The sequence below is a fragment of the Gymnoscopelus microlampas genome (genome assembly GCF_963454915.1).
Source record: "Gymnoscopelus microlampas genome assembly, chromosome: 1".
NCBI classification, from domain to species: Eukaryota; Metazoa; Chordata; class Actinopteri; order Myctophiformes; family Myctophidae; genus Gymnoscopelus; species Gymnoscopelus microlampas.
Window position 1 is genome coordinate 21,742,856 of NC_139962.1, and position 20,689 is coordinate 21,763,544.

At 43.8% G+C, this 20,689-nt stretch overlaps 1 protein-coding gene across 1 annotated transcript; it reads left to right on the forward strand.

Annotated features, from left to right (window-relative positions):
- Nucleotides 1-250: 250 nt before the first annotated feature.
- Nucleotides 251-17,985, forward strand: LOC311043097 (BTB/POZ domain-containing protein 8-like; the record flags this gene model as incomplete). The annotated part of the gene is given in 4 exon segments (XM_084054267.1): nucleotides 251-2,034; nucleotides 2,148-2,347; nucleotides 2,350-2,367; nucleotides 17,918-17,985. Coding segments are annotated over 4 exon segments (2,070 nt in total).
- Nucleotides 17,986-20,689: the final 2,704 nt, after the last annotated feature.

A 20,689-nucleotide genomic window follows, 5' to 3' on the forward strand; every position in this document is an offset into this window, starting at 1 on the left:
TAATAAGGGCTGCCAAACAGGTTATTGGATTCAAGCTCCTGAGTGGCAATGTAACCATCAGCCTGAGAGTTTCTAGGTACTGATTAATATTGCATTTCTATTTAGCATTTTCTTGCATTCAGAGTGTTTGATTTTCACTAGGTGTTCAGTGAGGAGATCTAGTCTACGGACTGTAAATGACTAGCTCGCCAATCGCTAGCCAGCTAGACACAAAAAATTGTTAAATGAGATAAAAACAGCTAAATCAACTATGAGCTATTTTGAGCTATGTAAAGAACAACGCAAAGCTTCGTTGCAGGCCAAGGAGCAGAGATACAAAGCGCAGCTCAAGAGATCTTTGTCATCTGAGTTGTCTGAGGACTTGAATAGGTTGCTACAGGCGGAGCTGGAAGCTGATGTTTGTGTGTGTGGTGGGACCACTTCAATACGGGCCCACAGAGTGCTACTGTTGGCTAGAGCTCCGCACATCCTCAGAGGGGCTCACAAGGACCCCAATGAAGTCCACCTCCCAAAAAGCACAGATCTTGAAGACTTCCTCAGGCAAGTGTACACAGCAGAGCGGCGCATGATGTGCTCATCTGGTTCAATCCCAGACGCTGAGGAGTTGGAACCACACCGCAAAGTGTTTGTTCATGACCCGGCGGACCCCCTCAGTACCGCTGACTCAGACGGTGGTGTTTTGGAGCCGGCCTCGGGGCTCGGAGCAGACCTTTTGGACCTCTACCAGAGACGACAGCAGTGTGACATCACTATCCAGGTGGGGGATCAGGTCTTCCCCTGCCACAGAGCGATCCTTTGTGCGCGATCTCAGTACTTCCGAGACATGCTGACTGGGAGATGGAGGGAGAGCTCAGAACATTGCATCACACAAGGCTTGGGGCCAGAGGAGATGGACATCCTGCTCCTGTTTATGTATGGGGCCATTGTGGACCTGCCTCCCAGAGCCAACATCAGTCAGGTGGTGTTGGCTGCACACATGCTGGGTCTGGAGGGGTTAAATCGTGTGGTGGAGATGGTTCTGACCCGAGACTATTGCCGCTTTTTCCCCAAGAGGGCTGATGATGGGGTCCAAAAGACAATTCTAAAGTGTCTAACCATCAGCCACGCCTCCCTAGGCATTCAAAGCCTCCGAAGCTTCCACACATTGTGTAAGAGGTGGGTTGTTGAACATTATGTGAAGTGCTGGTCAGAAAGAAACTTCTCCCTCCTGCCACTTGAGCTCCAGAGAGAGTTTCTTACGGCCATAACTGAAACCATGACGGCGAATGACGCGGCAAACGTGCTCTGTGACACTGACCAACTGATTCACTCTCTCCCAGAGGTCCAGTGGGCCAAACAGGTGATCGGCCTGGCCACAGAGCTGCACGAGTATAGCATGAATGTCATCGTCAGCCAGCTCCCCATAGTCATTCACACCGACTCCTTTCAAAAACTACTCGGTAGAGAAAAGATGACCCGGGAGGCTTTCCTGTTGAAGAAGCTGTGCACCGCCATCAGAGAAGCCATGACTGTGGACAACTGCTGTGACCTCTTTTCTGCGGTGGACTTCCTGTACAGGGAGGAAATGAACCAATCTGTGCATCAATCGTTCAGCCAAGAGATTTGCACGCTACACAAGAGGCTGTGGGCCTTCTTGCTCCACTCTTGTTTTGCCATCCGCCGCACACAGGGATGGGAGAGGCTGCCCACAGAACTCACAGAGAAGATACTGGCAGATGCATTTGATAAAGGAGACGACAGAAGACTTTGCAAAAGGCCTGAATTCCCCAACTCACTGTCGAGGGCTGTAAAATGCCAGCCAGCTGCACCTGAGAGCCCCCCTCCGCACAGGATCCAGACGGTCTCCAATTCCACGACTTCTACCTCTCGCTTTTCTGTGGCATCCATGAAGTCTGATGGACTGGCGACATCTAATGAGCTAGGTGATGGTCAGGCATCCAAGACAAAAATTATGGAAAAAGCAACCCCAAAAGCAATGGTGGCATCCACAGCATCAACAGTTGTCAACGGTGCAGGAGCCGCAGGGGCCAGGCAGTACACAACGACTGCTAGCGGCACCAAGAACTCCTCTGGCATTAATGATCCAGAGAAAAGGCCTATCCCAAAACCCCTCCCCCAAGCTTCACATCCCCAAGCCAATAATGAAGCCTCCAAAAAGCACAGCAGCAGGAAAGTCAGATGGCCCCAGCCTCAGCCCGCCGCCTTGTCCACGTCGCCAGAGATCAGCACTGGAAGCCCACGCAACATCTGCCTTATGCCATCCCAGGGCCCAAGCCGAAACAGCAGACTAAGGTTGTGAACAAAGTTCCCGTGACAAAGCCCCAGAACACAGACACAACAGAGACCAACATCCTACCAATAAGCCAAGTATGAGATGTAAAGCGATCCCCTGCAGTGACTGCATCCAGAGAAGGCACGTTTCCTTTCCAGTGCTCAGAAAGGACCAGTGTTTTGTTGAGCTCAATTGTTTTGGTATCTGATCAAGTGATAGTAATAGGTACGTACGTATAAATAAGATATTATATTTATAAATATAATATCTATATTGTTTTGTTTTTTGACTAAAACTCAAAAAGAAAACTTGAGTTTGGCTGTGATTAATCTATTCTATGCAGTCTGCAACATGACTTTGATGAGTTTTAGACTTTCAAACTAGGAAGTGTAGGCTAAATCATAGGGAAATTAATGAATTTGCTAATACTAACATCGAAGGATAAAATAAATATGTATTGTAAATCCTTTGTGACTGACAAAGAGCTGTTTTCACATCAGATTCTGGTTAAATGCAGGCTGCCCACCTTCAGTTGGCAGCACTTCATGGATTTATAACTTAATAAAATGCAGGTTCAAGATTTTATGAATGTTACTTTAACAGGCAATAACAATACTCCTTTTAAAACATTTGGAAAGTCCTTTTTAGTGACATTGCTTTTGTTTTGGAAACATTGGCAGCAGTTTTATGTTAGCTTTTTTATTTTCTATTTTCCAAAGTCAATGGGTTTCTCTTTTCTCTTAAAATCACATGCCAGCCATTCCATTAGTATTAGTTGAATCCAGCATTAAAGTAAGTCATGAAACAGACTAATTGTAGATATTCATTAATAAGACGAACAAACAAACAAAACACAGAAACTGCCATTTATAAAACAACAGCCATTTGCTATAGCTTTACACAAACAGCTGCTGAAATGAGTCATCACAATTTCTGAGTGAAAGAGTGAAGCTGAGACTCTCAAAAGTATACGGCATAATGCTTTTGCTATCAGCATTTTCAACAAGTCCCCCATGGTGTATACAATGTAAACAAAATCATTTCAATTGTGAATGCCATGCAGTGCCAAAAGAAACATTTGGTAGCACTCTCTCTCTCTCACCATATGCTCTCCTTCTTCTCTTGAGTTTTACAGTTTTCCTGCTGGACTGCCGGTGTTTCAGGAGGTGAATGAAGCAGCATGGTGAGTTTTAATTAAGGCTGTGGGTTATGTCTTCGGCTCATTAATAACAGTGCAGCATTGCTTTGCTTCATGACCAGGAGACAGAATATGTTCCCCTTTGCATGGATTCTCATTAGAGACACTCCCGGGCCCTCATCAAAGGCCCCTCTCTCCCTCTCTCATACCCATACTCTCATTCTGTTCCCGCTCCCTCCTTCCATCATTTTGCCTCTTTCCCCAACACGCAGCTCGCTATAGCCGCGGGAAACACTTAACAAACACACCAGCAAAACATTCCCTCTGATTCTAACTTCTCACCGTTTTGCCACCGCCGCAGAAACATCACAGGAACTCTGTTCTTTTCTGAAGTTCCTTGTCCCGACAAATTCAGTTTTCAGTGATGGGATGTTTGATCTGTACTGTACTGCACAAAATGCACGATGTCTACATCCAGGGGTCCCTTTGCTTATGTTATGTCCTTTTTAACACTGTATAAAGATGGCTTAGAGGGACACAGAGACAGAGTTGTATTTATTCTCCATGGGTAATGCAGGCCTTGATGTATATGAAAGGAGAGCTTGCCTTGCATGTTTTGTGAACACTCCCACAGCATAAATGTATTACTGAATCATGGCAAGTTTGGAGACAATCAGAGTTGCAGGGGAAAACCTCATGTGACTTTTGATAACCTTTTAGTGATACAATCACCACTTACAAATGTAATGTAGTTAACGAATGTAGTTAGCCTACACTGTATAGGCTAAGGGAATTTGTTTACACGTCCACCAGCTTGAGACCTGTAGTCTACAGCAGACCCTGTCACTCCAGAGAAACACAATACTTCCTGGATAATGCCTTTTCTTCCCTCAGCGATCAAATGAAGTGTATCGATGCGAAGCGAGGCTACACCCCACACAAGAAATTGATTATTTTGTCCCCCAGAAGTTGAGACTTTCCAGTTCTCCAGTTTCACTGACACCAAAGGGCACGTCCTTAACAGAAATAACGAAAATAGTCGATCTACAACCTGACAACTCTATTATAACATGCCCAAAATAGACGCAAGATTGAAAGTGGTTAAGACATGGAGTAGACTATGAGCTTTTGTCTATTAATTATTAACCAGCTCAGTTGTGCTGGAGGGTTCCTCTACACTTTAGGGTTAAGCGGTTTCACTGACCAGCTCAGTGCTTTAGGGTGACTCTGCACAGCACCAGGGTTAAGCTCTTTTACTGACCAGAGAACAGCTCAGTGCTTTAGTGTGACATGCACAGCACCAGGGTTAAGCTGTTTCACTGACCAGAGAACAGCTCTGCCGGAGGGTTACTCTGTACAGCACATTCAACAAAGCTGTGTAATATACATAAGAAATATATAGACTGCTGCGTGCTGTGTGTGTGTGTGTGTGTGTGTGTGTGTGTGTGTGTGTGTGTGTGTGTGTGTGTGTGTGTGTGTGTGTGTGTGTGTGTATGTGTGTGTGTGTGTATGTATGTGTGTGTGCGTGCGTGCGTGCGTGCGTGCGAGACAGAGAGAGCACACACACTGAAATAAACATGAAGCTACTGCAGGAACTGGTTCCGTCACCTGCAAATTCATTATTTATTTGTGTCCCTCTTGGTTCCCATCTAAGAGAGGGGAGACATTGGAGAGGAGGAGGGATGGCCAACAGATTAATATCACTTGATCAATTTATAGATGAATAAACGGCATCAATGAATGAATGTCAGTGAAGACATCTACGTTCTGATCCAATTAGACTAACTATCACAGCTGAAGACTGCCAGACTGTACTCTCTGAGGTGTGTGTGTGTGTGTGTGTGTGTGTGCGTGTGTGCGTGTGTGCGTGCGTGCGTGTGTGCGTGCGTGCGTGCGTGCGTGCGTGCGTGCGTGCGTGCGTGTGCACGTGCATGCATTGGTTCCAATGCTTGTGTCCTGAGAACAATTGCAAGTGGGCCCCCGAATAATTGGCAAAACACAAAGATTTTAATTATATTATAACATTAATATTGAAAAGTGAGAATTTCGTAGGTTCCATTGATCCAAGGTGGAATTCAATCGATTGATTGATCATTCAAATAAACATGGGCTGAAAATGGTCTGAAATGATCTGCAACACACTTAGCATGGCTGTCGTGTTGAGTGGTCAGATGGGGGGGATGTGAATGCTTTTAATATTAACAAGTGGACCCTGTCCCAGAAAAGGTTGAGAACCACTGCTATAGAGTACATATTACCTGGAATATTATATACATTAAAGTACACTGTACAAAGGTCAATGCTTAACCTTTGTTCTGTCCCTTTGAGCTGGATGTGAGTTCCTGTTGTCCCTGTTAATAATGCATTTCTATATACAGTAGCTCCTTATGCTGGCATATTAATTATTCATGTTTCTCTGAACTAAAGTCACCAAAAGAAACCTTCCACATTCATGGAACTAACGTTATTTTCCTTAGATAACTTAATACCAGTCTAGAGTTTTCAACAGGCCTGAAAATGAAGGCCGGCCCGAACAGGGCCCGGCCCGAACAATTACCATAATTTTAGGCCTGAAAAACAGGAAAACACGAAGCACTGAGCTGATTGGACCTTCCGTTCCAGAGATAATGGCCAAAACATCTTGGAAACGTCCCCTTTTGGCAATTTTCGATGTTTGAGTGCTAGCCATTTTCGCCAGTTTATTTTTGGGGCGGTTGGCCGCCCCCTATAAGTGAGTTTTGGACACCGACCAAAAAATTTGTGTACCCCCTAACTAGGGGTGTCACGATTCACTTACCTCACGATTCGATACAAAATCGATTCCTAGGGTGCCGATTCGATTAAAATTGCGATTACTTGATATTCGATTCGATTCTGCGATTTATTGCGATTTTCTAGGGTGCCGATTCGATTAAAATTGCGATTCTGCGATTAATTGATATTCGATTCTGCGATTTATTGCGATTTTCTACCCCAAATCACTTTGCTTTAATTATACTAGAACATTTTAATATATAATATAAACCATGAAAAGTTGAATCATACACTTCAATGCAGCCAGATCAGGTCAGTCAGTCTTTCTGACATTGATTTCAGACAAAGTGCCAGTGAAAAAGGTACTAACTTATTAAAAAAAAAATATATATATATATATATATTTTTTTTTTTTAATAAAAAAATTTAATATTTTGAATCGATTTTTAAAATCGTGGCATTAAGAATCGCGATTCATTCATGAATCGATTTTTTTTGACAGGCCTACCCCTAACCCTTCCATTGTTAATGCAAATCGATACTTTTTTCATATCAGCCAATCACATTACAGCTAGTGTCATCACCACTAACTGTAATGTGATTGGCTGACTTTGCAAATTCAGGACTGTGATTGGCTAGCGAAACACATGACACATGTGCAGCCCTATGAATAGCAGTATGGACTTTAAAAAAAGTCATTTATTCTTTTTTTAAAGTGAGTCATGTTGTGATGACCACACACCGCCCACTTCACACTGGGTGTGATTTTTTAATAACACGGGCTAGGAAGGTCGGACAGCGACGAACGAAGCTGCATCCAACACATCCACTGCCATTTCTGTCGACCTTAGCGTGAAATTTATTTTTTGGGGGTAATAGATTTATTTTCCTTTTTCTTTTTTTTTCACTGAACCCGCGGCTCGGTAGGGTCAGGTTCGGGCAGAATTTGAGTACTCTAGTCACCTTATTCTCGGCCCTTCTCCGGGCAGCGCCATTGCCCTTTTCTGCTGCTTCATTCAATAGCTGTCCACTTCTTCCCTAGAAGGCTACAAGGTGTAATGCAGGTAATCAGTGTGTTGCCAGATTTAGCAAGAGAAACAAGCATCCAGGTCTATGAAAAAAAAGGGACTAGGCTAAGTTTTACCACTTTACAGCTACTGTAAAATAGCAGATCTACAAGCTAACAACGCTTCACATCATGACATGTTATGAGCTTGTAGATCTGATATTTTCCAAAAATATTGGGGGGAAAAGTGATATTTTTGAAACATTTTAACAACACAAATCTTGTATGGGGGTCCCTCCCTGGCACAAAATATTTTCAGATAGGGTTCTGCGGTTCTACAAATGCATATTAATCTGGGGGTCCTTCCTTGATATGCTTGTGGGGGCCAGCTGGAAACTTCCGTGTGCGTCACAGAAGGGGGCGTTCGGTAGGCCAATCAGAGGAAGGTGGGGGCGCGTCTTTTCCTGGAAAAGACGCACTGTGATTGGCCAATAGTCAACGCGCTGTGATTGGCCAGTAGTCAACGCGCTGTGATTGGCCAGTGCCCGTTCCCCCCGGAAATGGCGGCCACCATATCAAGCACGTCGCTCCAATGAACTGCAGAGGCCAATGAGGTATCTAGGTTTCTATATCTATGCTCCCCACCCCCCTACTCCCCTTCCTACTTCCTGGGCGTGGTCAGGTATGATATAATAATAATACCAGTCCATCCCGGGGAGGTGCACAGCCTTGGGTCTGAAGCATTTAAATCAAAGTCCTTTATAACTTTGCACCTTTGAGACTGATTGATTGATGTACTTTATTTAGTAAGACATGAGAACAGTACATGACAGTTGCAGCCTGCTGAAGGTGTATCTTTAGGGCAGTTTTGTGAGTAGGGTTTTACACTCCTTTACTCCTTTTGGTAGGGCATTCCACATCTTTGATGAATAGCATGAGAACGAGTTCATTCCCTTTGTTGAGCCAAATCTGGGTTGAACATGATTTGTGGAGCTGCCTCTGGTGTTATGATCATGGACTTGATTCACATTTTGGAAGTATTTTGACAAATACAGGGGGATCCTAATGTTGTGGTGTATCTTGAAGAGCAGGCCCATAGCAAGTTGCTGTACTCTGTCCTCAACCCTAAGCCATCCAATCCTAGCAAAATGAGCAGGGGTTAGATGGGTTTTGGGCCTTGAGGTGTTGTGATACCATGAAGTGCATGCATAATCATAATGACCTTGTATGAGGGCCCCTGCAAGAATCTTCAGAGTATTCTTACTGACTAGACGATCAATCCTCCACAAATAGCGTGTTGTTTGGTTGACCTTTTTGATCGTTCTTTCTGCGTTTTTGTTTTTGTGTTTTGGTTTGCCTCCAAGATGGAACCCAGGTAGGTAAGAGACAATTCTGTCTCTCTCCGCCGGCATAGTGTGTGTGTGTGTGTGTGTGTGTGTGTGTGTGTGTGTGTGTGTGTGTGTGTGTGCGTGCGTGCGTGCGTGCGTGCGTGCGTGCGTGCGTGCGTGCGTGCGCGCGCGCGTGTGTGTGTGTGTATAGCTCTGGCCCAACCTTCTGATTGGTCCCATGACCAACCAACCAGCAGGCTCCTTTTGCCTTGTTCCACCCTGGTTCCGCCCTGGTTGTTTATGCTCTGAGTATCCAGTTTTAGGCCACTGAAAAACACATGTTTTCAGTGGTAGTGGGTGGAGAGAGAGGAAAATGCTAATAAACATGCTTATATTTGGGAAAAGTGAAAAATGTACTGTTCAGATCGATTTGAATGACACATTGACAGACAGAGGTTTCCTTATTTTATAGTAGGATAGTATGATGTCCAATACTCCCCCCTCCAACCCACACCCCACCCCCCACATAATTGATTTGCCCACGCACTCATTACTGGTTGTATGTTATGTTGGTGATCAGTTTAAATTGGTATAGAGTAAATCATTTCATTCAGAGTGTCAGCTAAATGTCTAACATAAACGTGTAAATGTGTATAAACTGAGACCAGGAGTGGGACATTATCTTCATGTGCCCATGTGCTTTCATTGTTCCTTCAAGACACTTAACTCAAACCATTAACTGTGTTTTTATTCGTATTCTAAACCGATACTGACATTTTAACAAGGTGTTTTTATTGTGTTCCTTCACCTTGTTTAATCCTTACTCTCTCCTCTTCCTCCGCCAGGCTTTGATTGCTCCTTACCGTGCTTCTAGAATTACAAATGGCCTCTGACAAGATACTGGCAGGCATGTCAATGGCTGTTGAACAGGACCAAACTGAGCTTGATCAGTGGCTGTTTCATGCCTTTGCTGGCAGAATGTATGTGATGTTATCAGAGAGTGTAGCTCTCTCCAACAATCCAACAATGTGCTGAGTGACAGGAGAGGTTCAAGCATTAGTAAAAGCTACTCTACATGGACGCTGTCAGCTCACTTCTTCCACTCACATACGGTGCAAAACATAGCGTATATCTTGTAAAAACCAGAGTGTTGACTTTGACATCTTTATTAATAATCTAAATCTACAATTACACACAGTTATCAAAAGGATAATATGCAACAAAGCCTATTTAGAAGCTTATTTAGAATATGGTCCTTTAATAAGTATGTGTAAATTATGTATGAAAGTGTGTGTGTGTGTGTGTGTGTGTGTGTGTGTGTGTGTGTGTGTGTGTGTGTGTGTGTGTGTGTGTGTGTGTGTGTGTGTGTGTGTGTGTGTACACACACTATATATATATTTTAAACAGGGTATAACAAAAAGTACAGAGCGAACGCAGAATCAACTAGAAAAAGTGCTCCTTAGGCTTGATCACTTTACAAAAGAGCTCATATGCACCGATTTGCGTGAACATTTGTAGGAGTAATATAAAAAAAATGTTAAGCAAAAATCTGCCTCTTGGTGGCGCTATAATAGGGCAATGTTTAAAGGATGGTATTTGATCCTCAACATTGCCCTTTTCTGCTGCTTCATTCAATATCTGTCCACTTCTTCCCTAGAAGGTGTAATCAGTGTGTTGCCAGATTTAGCAAGAGAAACAAGCATCCAGCTCATATGCACCGATTTGCGTGAACATTTGTAGGAGTAATATAAAAAAAATGTTAAGCAAAAATCAGCCTCTTGGTGGCGCTATAATAAGGCAATGTTTAAAGGATGGTATTTGATCCTCAACATTGCCCTTTTCTGCTGCTTCATTCAATATCTGTCCACTTCTTCCCTAGAAGGCTACAAGGTGTAATGCAGGTAATCAGTGTGTTGCCAGATTTAGCAAGAGAAACAAGCATCCAGGTCTATGAAAAAAAAGGGACTAGGCTAAGTTTTACCACTTTACAGCTACTGTAAAATAGCAGATCTACAAGCTAACAACGCTTCACATCATGACACATAGTGCGAATGAGCGTCCAAAGTTTCATCCCAAAGCGGGCCACTCCTGCAAACTTTAAATGTCAATCTTAGCCAATCAGGATGGAATATGAAAAATGTAACAGATCCGGCTTCATCACAAGACTATAGAGATTATTTGTACCGATTTGCGTGAAATTTGGATAAAATCTCAAGTCGTAATATCCAAAAATGTCGGCCTCCTGGTGGCGCTATAAAAGGCAACTGTAAAAAATGCAGGGCAAAAGTGCTTCCTTGGCCTCTAGGGGAGTGCACATACAAAGTTTTACAAAGATCAGGCTCTGCACTCTCCCTGTTTGCATCCTACCTGACGGGTCGCTCCTACCAGGTGATGCTGAGAGGATCTGTGTCAGAACCACATAGGCTCACTACTGGGGTTCCCCAAGGCTCGGTTCTGGGTCCTCTTCTTTTCTCTCTCTACACTACATCTTGGTGCTGTTATCCACTCCCATGACTTTTCCTACCACTGCTATGCCGATGACACCCAGCTGATCCTGTCATTCCCCCCCTCTGACACACAAGTGGAGGCACGCATTGCTGCTTGTCCGGCTGACATCTCGGAGTGGATGTCGACGCACCACCTGAAGCTCAACCTGGACAAGACCGAGTTGATGTTCCTCCCGGGGAAGGGCTGTCCTCACCGAGATACAGTAGGCCATCACCATTGATAATGCTGTGGTGACGTCAACTCGGACTGTGAGAAATCTGGGTGTGACCCTGGACGACCAACTGTCGTTCTCGGCAAACATTGCATCAGTGACACGGTCCTGCAGATTCCTGCTCTACAACATCAGGAGGATTCGCTCCTTCCTCACGGAGAAGGCAGCCCAGGTGCACATCCAGGCTCTTGTCATCTCCCGCCTGGACTACTGCAACTCCCTCCTTGCTGGTGCCCCGGCTTCTGACCTCTGGAGCTTGTTCAGAAAGCTGCGGCTCGTCTGGTTCTCACACACAACTATCCTTCACTACACTGGCTCCCCGTAGCGGCTCGCGTCCAGTTTAAAACCCTGGTGCTAGCCTGTAAGACAGTGAAAGGAACAGCTCCTTCTTACCTCCGGGCTATTGTCGATGCTTACACCCCTGCCCGACCACTTTGGTTTGCCGCCACGGGGCGACTGGTTGCCTCGTCGCTCAGTGGTCCTTCTGGCCGATCTACACGGTCACAGCTTTTTTCTGTTCTGGCCCCACAGTGGTGGAATGAACTCCCCACTGATGTCAGGACAGCTGAGTCACTGCCCATCTTTTGCCACAGGCTGAAAACCCACCTCTTCAGGAAACACTACCCTTCCTCTTCGCCCTGCCTACTTGTTGTTAACTAGTTGTACGAACTCTTGTTGTTTTATTGGATCTTGTTTATTCGATACACTTATTTGTTTTAGCTCTTGCTCATTTGATTTTCCTATTTGTCTCATCTGTTTAAGAAAGTAGGGAGCTGATATATTGCACTTTTACCTTAGCGCTAGGTGTACTCTTAGTTGCTTGTTTTAGAAGAGAATGCACTTAAGACGCGGGGCTTTGTGCTTGTTGGTCCCTCCGTGTCCCTCTCTCTGTATGTATAACTAATAAAAAAATACATGGGGCGCCCCTGGGGGTCCGCGGACCCCCTTGCGGAACCCCTGGGAGTCTTGAGAGCCACGCAAAACATCGCAGACCCCTTCAGACCCCATATAGATTCACCGTCTTGCTCCCTGTGGCTTTTGTTTTTTCATGAACCTGCTTGCTTGTTTCTAGCGCTGGCATCCTGACTGACTGACGAGTCGGTTCGGGTGACTGTTAGAGGCGCGAAGGCGCTGCCGCGGGTAACTAATAATGTATTGTTTGGGATGTACATGCCACGAAAATGAAGGACATACAGTATTAGCGTGAATGTGGTGGGATAGAGACATGAGCAAACAAAAAGGTAAGCAAGAGCGGGGGTTGAAGCGAAGGGCTCGCGTCTGTTGTTGTGGAGCTGGAGAGATTTCAATGGCGGCCGCGTCGTGTTGGCTCGGGGTGCTTCGGTTTTGCTCGGCGGTGCCCATGCTAAAGGGAACGAAAGGGTGTCCCCGTAATGTGGTCAGTTTGTGCTGGGCGCAATTAATTATGCTCCAAGGAGGCACATGTGTGGTGAGCAATGAAAAGTAGCCTACGCCACCCGTAAATGAATCGCGCACGTTGTGGCTTGTGTTGTAGTGACATGTGACAATCAGTGGCGAGGGGAAATTAATGCAGACGGAAGCTGGGACTTTTGTCTTATGTATAATAGGATGTAATCGGTGCAGTTATGGGTAAAACACGAATCGGCCTGTTATAGCGCCACCATGAGGCTGATTTGAACATTTTCAAGTGGCATTTCTTCCTCGGCCTAGTGGGAATGTACATGCAACATGTCATGGTAATTGCACGTGTGTGTTCATGATTTGAGGCATTTTGTTCAAAATTTTATTTTGATTTGAGGCATTTTGTGCAAAATGGAGTACTCCTGCACACTTTGGAAGCCATTCTTAGCCAATCAGGATGGAAAATGAAAAATCTGAAACACACGTTTTGTTTAATGACTATAGAGATACTGTGTACCGATTTGCGTGACGTTTGGCCAAAATCTGTAGGAGTACTGTCAAATTATTTAAAAAAAAAATCAGCCTCCTGGTGGCGCTATAACAGGCCTATGTGAACAATTTTGGGTCAGAGGTTCTGAATTGGCGTCCAGGGAGTGTGTGAGCGCAGTTTTGCTGCGATCAAGCCAACGGTGCCTGAGATTAGCTGCTCACACACACACACACACACACACACACACACACACACACACACACACACACACACACACACACACACACACACACACACACACACACACACACACACGGACGGACGGACCGACAGGGTGCAAAACATACTCTTTTGCCATGCCTTCCGGCCTGGCAGAGACAAATAACAAAAAACGCACTTAAAAAAACAAGCAGACTAAGATCACCATCTATCTTCTCTGAGCCATCTCTTTACGGATTCCTTAAAATACACATAAGAACTAATAATAACCTTAAGGGACCACTTTGGCCATTTTCAACCATGTTCATATAATTGGTCCTACTAATGCTCATTATAAGATGGCACCATTTCTGTCTACTCTGTGAGGAGGGCTCTTGACAAACAGTGACATCATTGATAGGCAGGTTTGGTCATTTAAAACACGATTTATGTGATTACATTTTTCTGTTTTTATGCAAGTAAAATGAAGTGTGAAAATGCATTAGAGTTTGGTCCTTTTTTATGATGTGGCACCTAGTCCCATTTACTATAGAGAGGGTGTCTGTCTGTCTGTCTGTAGTTAATCTCACAAACTGCTGGAATGATCAGTGCCAAATTCTGAACACTGCCAGTAGGCCAAGGAAATAAATCCCAGAATAACTTGTGTGCCGCTTTATCTTTTGTAGCTTCCAGTGTGAACGCAGCATTAGACCCTGGCTTCTTACACTTGCAGTGTCAAGACTATAAGTGTACTCTTTACCTTATAATCAACTCTGAATATGATTAATATTATAATGTACTGTACTGCATGTGCTATATTGACCTATTGAGTTGTGTGCTGTATGCCCATATCAATAGTCCTGCATAAATCACTTCATTTTGGGTTGGTCAATGAATAAAACAAAAACCGGCATCCATGTCAATACAGTTTGTCTGATTCTGACATTCTGAAAGTGTTACTCATATTGAGAATGCTACAGTATATTGACAAGATGGAATAATACTGATTCAAGCACAGAAGTGGAGGTATTACAATATTGAAAAGAACTACTTTCCAACACTGTTCTCATTTTTACTGTGCTCAGACGGTAGCTGAGATCATGGACAGAGAGCACCGCAAAGCACTTAAAAACACTGTTTCATTCATCCTGGTGGATATATTCCCTTCCCTGAAATTCCCTTCCCTGAATTAGTTTGAAGTGTGTCCACCTAAACTAATTCAAATACCATGATGACACAATTTAATCTAATATAACGAAAACTTGGAAGACATCATCCAGCATCTGAAATCCTCCTCCTGTTGCCTTGATATTCTGCCAACAGGCCTTAAAACAAATCTAATTGCAAGGCCTCAGATCCAGTGGTGTGTAAGGGTGCATTTCGCCTTTCCGACGTTAACGAACCCTATACCTAACCCTAACCCTAACCCTAACCCTAACCTTAACCGCACGCGGAAGCCACTAGTCGGAGTGGCGAGATGTCGGAATGGAAGGAGAACCCCGGTGTGTTCTACCGTCAGATGCTGTATACGCCGTACACAGTCCAGATTATTTTGGAAAGAAGCGTATACAGTCTAATAACCATTTCATCCATTGAAAACGCGAGAGCGTATACCCACGACCACGCGCATCGTATCGTAGCGTATACCTTCTGAAAAAAACTAGAACACAACACTGCTCAGATCTTATACAAATTGTCAACACATCTCTTCAATCCGGTTGCTTCCCACAGACCCTGAAAACAGCAGTCATCATCAAGGAGTAAAACAATTGAAAAGGTATTTCAACAACTGAAAAACTTCTTAACACTAAACAATGGCCTGGATATCTTCCAGTCAGATTTTCAACCACACCACAGCACTGAGACTGCTCTTGTTAAAGTTTTCAATGACATCCACTTACAGACAGTGGCAACATTTCTGTCTTAGTATTACTAGATCTCAGACAAATAAAATTGCCTTGCCTTGCTTCCTAAAAAATGGAAACGGCAGAGAGATACTGTACCAACAGCCAAAGTGGATAGTATAATTGTTGTTTGCATTCCTCTGGTTGGCCTGGATGCGTTACCCTCTCTAACACAAGCCTTTTCTTGGTCCATATGTGCTCAAACAAATGTCCATGTCAGTGAGGTTTGGGAATATTCTGCTGTCACTCAGAAACACAGTTTAATGATCAGTTCACATCAGATCTACTCCATAATATTAGACAGCATGACTTTCACATGGCCACTGAAATCAAACAGAGAGGCAAGGAAATATAGGTGGAGAGAAAGAAAGAAAGAAAGAAAGAAAGAAAGAAATATTGAGATGAGGTATCTGGGGGGATTGTGTGTCTCTCACAATGTAACCTAATTAGATTGACTTGCTAGTGTTGCTGTAGGGCGAGAGAGATAGAACAGAAACAGAAAGAGAGAGATGAGCGAGAGGAGCGGAATCGAGAAGAGAGCTAATGGCACAAAGAGTTGAGAGAAGAGAGGAGCGAGGACAAGAAAGGAAAGCAAATGGAAGAGAGGAGATTCCAGAGAACACAGTAAACCATCCTTTATTCCTTATCCCTCTCTCTCTCTCTCTCTCTCTCTCTCTCCATTCACAGGAAATTGCTCTGAGACTCCTAAAGCTCCTCCAGCAGTGTGTTCTCACCTGGGAGCTGGCCCCAGTCTGCCATCTACGCCTCACACACTTACAGCTTTACGTGTGTTGCCATCAGCTCGGCCAATTAAGACCCACCCCACCCACTATACCCCCAACCTCCCCCGCACCCAATCCCCCTTCCTCAGTCTGATGCTTGGTTAGTGGAATGAAAATAAAGTAGAGGGAAAAAAACAGATTCGCTTTACGCCTGCGGTTTCTGACGTGTGATTAAAACACAGGTTAAAGAGTTACGCATCCAAGTGCGTAAAACACACACACACACACACACACACACACACACACACACACACACACACACACACACACACACACACACACACACACACACACACACACACACACACACACACACACACACACATCACACACACATCACACATGCACACAGGACCTGAAAACCACTATCGCTCCTGTAAATATGAACACATCTTATAAACCTTATAAACCATTATCACTCCTCTAATGAAGTACAAACCTTGCATCCTGTGTGCAGAGGAGAAGATAATACCATTTTTGTGTATTAAACCTATTCTAAAACCTTATACATTGCAGAGGCAGTGAGCTTATTAGGCGTGCATTTTTAATGGTACCTCCAGAGACCTGAGAGAGAGCCTCTAATTTTCACCCAGAGTGGGGCTAAAGCTGCCATATAGCTCACTATATATATTATGTACACACAAATATATAGAGTTGTGTAAGGTTAGACTTATTGACTCCATATATAATGCACAGCCTGCGGAACAGCTGAAACAGCAGGAAAAAGCTAATTTAGGATTGTGCCGTTGGAACAACCTAGTCACCAGAGAAAATGTTAACCAATAACCATTGTATGTTTCTGCAAACCACAAGAAAAGTTGAATGTTGTCGTTTTTAACCTCAAAACATGCTAATCAACGTTTACAGATTCGGACCGTGTCGACTCAATCCTAGATTTCCAGCCTGTCTCCAGCTTATACTCTCTATTTATCAGATAGATAATGATGAATTCCCATGGGGGTTAATCTGACCAGTGACATTATGTTGGGTAAGCATGTGCGGATACAGAAACTGACTGACTAAGCTTAAGGCGGCCCTGTGTTTTTTCTAATGGCCAGGTGTTTTCATGCCCCCTTTTAATGTTCAGATATTTTGATTTAAAAACAAAAACAAAAAACATTCATTGTTCAGGCCATACATATACAATACGTACATATACAATATGTTACTAACTACTATAACTACTAACTAACTAATCATGGATAATGTCTGTGCCTCTTATACAAAATGTCATATTCGCTCTATGATTCTGAAGGACAGGAGGGAAATGGGTAAAGGAAAATGCATCTTTGGATCTTTAATTAAAACATTAAAGGGCTCAATAAAAGGAGATTTGTTCTACAACAATATGAGACGACTCGTGCATGACCTGTTTTCCTTGGCTATGGCAAAAGCAGGAAATCTAGTTTTCACTTTATTAGACTTGGTAACATGGTGTTCTGAAGGAATAATGTGTTGAAGGTTTTCTTTTTTTTTCTTGACTCTTTTACCAGCTGTAGAAAATTTGACCCAGAGATTAAGCAGCTTCTTTGAAATCTATCATGATTGTTACAGTAATTGGAAAACCATCCATATTGGATTGTGGTGTCTATATACTGAGCAGTTCTGTAAATGTCATGACTACAGTCGGTTGTGTCTTAGTGATTTGTGTGATGTCATGACTAGTAGTTTGTTTTTGGATTGTGTGGTCTAGACTACTCTACAATCTTAATGTTTGCTATGTGAGTTGTGGATGCAGTTCCATGTAAAAAAATAAAATAATATTAATCCATCCATCCATCTATCTTCAACCGGTTATCCGGAGTCGGGTCGGGTAACAGTTCCAGCAGAGAGCTCCAACCTTCCCTCTCCTGAGCAACATAGCCACTTCCTCCTGGGGGATCCCACAGCGTTCCCAGGCCAGTGTGGAGATATAATACCCCCATCTGTTCCTTGGTCTGCCCCAGGGTCTCTTCCCAGTGGGACATGCAGCGAGGACCACCCTAGGGAGACGCTCAGGAGGCATCCGTACTAGATGCCCGAACCACCTTAGCTGGCTCCTTTCCAAGCGAAGGAGCAGCGGCTCTATACTCCGAGTCTCTCTCGGGTGACTGAACTTCTCACCCTACGTCTAAGGGAGATGCCAGCCAACCGTCTGAGAAAACTAATTTCGGCCGCTTGTATCCGTGACCTTATTCTTTCGGTCATGACCCACACTTCATGACCATACTGTAGGTGAGAGTAGGAACGAAGATTGCTCGGTAGACCGAGAGCTTTGCCTTCTGGCTCAGCTCTCTTTTCGAAAGAAAATAATAAATTGTCATATTTCGCCCTACTGTGGTGACCCACAATAAAGAAACTGAGAGAGATATTCCCTGGATTTGTGCCTTTAATAGTGAGATTTTATGGGAAGATGAGTGAGTGGCGGGAGTTACTTTAGTTCCGGGTTCTGGTGTTTATTTTCTGGTAGTGTGGAGAGTAAACAGACTAAACTCACCTCCATCTCCTGTTTAGTTTTCTACACTTCCACACTACAAACTTTCCCCCTATTTTTCCAGGGTAGTATGAACTAAAAAGAAAATAATTCAAAAAGAAGATAATTCACTTGTAAAATTGTAAAGTCCTGTAAAATTCTGTTGCTCCAATTCCAGCTTAGGCCCACAAACGTTGCCAACGGTGTTTGTTAGAGTGCATGGACAAGTCGGAGACGCCGCAGTGGAATCGATCCCGAGTTTCCACGGAGGTGCATGGGCAGGAACATCACCCCTGTGGCACCTGGACACCCTTCAGCTCCAGGAATATATGAAACGTAGAGTATATGAAAAAAGAAAAAACAGAAACTGTGAAATACGTTTCATGGCACGGCACGGCACGGTTCGCTTTGTTCTCGTAGTCGGAAAGAACCATAAGTGTTTCCACCAATAACATGTTTTGAGACAGGGTAGTTATGAACTGATCTATTATGCGCATAGGCGGCGGGTGAGCCCGACATTTGGGAAGGCTGATACGGGACACATGCACGCGCGCGCAGCGCAAACCCGATTTTTTCGGGTTTGCCGCGGATAAAGTTACTTTTTGGTTACTTTATTTCGGTTTTAGGGTTAGGGTTAGGGTTAGATATTGACCAGCGACAGCACACACAATATATAGTAGCCTAAATAATGCTGCGCACATTTATTATATATAATTTGCTAAATTTCAAAAAAATTCCAGGATAACATTTGGGAAGGCTTAGCCTACCCTAGCCTTCATTACCCGCCGCCTATGATTATGCGCTTCAACGGCTAATACACACTCACATTCCATATACACGTGAGCATTCACATAGGCCTAAATGTAGGCTTAAATACGGTACACATGCACAATGACACACACCCACATGCATCATGTCAGCAAGTTTGTACACACACACATACACTTGCTGGTCAGATATGGAAAGGCCTCACTAAGTGACTCTCATCTGTAATGGTACTCCCACACACTTCATTTGTCATGCTCTGCTTCCCATGCAGATGATACACACACACACACACACACACACACACACACACACACACACACACACACACACACACACACACACACACACACACACACACACACACACCTGAACATCACACACACACACACACACACACACACACACACACACACACACACACACACACACACACACACACACACACACACACACACACACACCTGAACATAGTACATCATCCCTCCCACCAGCCACAGTGAAAGAGCTCATTTATAATCATGAGTCCCAGAATGATTATAATCCAACACTTCACACACTTGCACGCACACACACGCACACACACGCACACACACACACACACACACACACACACACACACACACACACACACACACACACACACACACACACACACACACACACACACACACACACACACACACACACACACAGCCCACGGCTGTAAAGCCTACTATTAGTCTGTCTGACTGATAGGAACATACAATAGGGGAAAATGGTTATGTACTGCATGTAATGGTGTGTAATGGGAGTATTTGTGAAGGTATTACAGTAATCTGATTACCCAAGCGTGGGATTGAACCCCAGCATCCATATTCTGGGGGAACATTAGCCAAAAATAGCACATCTACAACCTCACAGTGTTGCGACGCATTGTGAGCTTGTACATGTAGATCAGTTATTTTGGGTGAAGAAATTTGGTGTAGAGGGGGGGAGAAAAGCGGTCCAAGTACCTTTAGTATCTCAGGTCTGTTTTATAAGTAGGCTATATAGGGTTTAAGTGGTTTAACATGACAAAGTAGGTTGTGTTTATTAATCTGACGTGAATGTAATAATTCAACTATTTCTTTACATATCATTTTACATATCATTTTTACATGGCACATTAACAGTATGTTATGGATGATAATGGCCGAGAAGTAAATGATTAAATAAATAAATCATTAGCAAGTTTCTATCAAAGATTAAAGTTTACTGTCTGCACCTTTGCTTTAACATAGACAATAGACATATCGTTGCTGTCGGGCAGAAACCTTTGTTTCTCCCCATTTCAACTCATGTTTTTCCATACTTTGTCAGACTGCAGTGTCACAAAAGTGGCAACAATAGCTGATCTACACGCTCACAATGCGTTGTGAGCTTGTACATCTGATATGTTTGATATGTGATTTATTCTAAAATCAAAGTTAAAGTGTGTCTGTGGGTTGTACACATTTAACCAATGCAATATTTCATACAG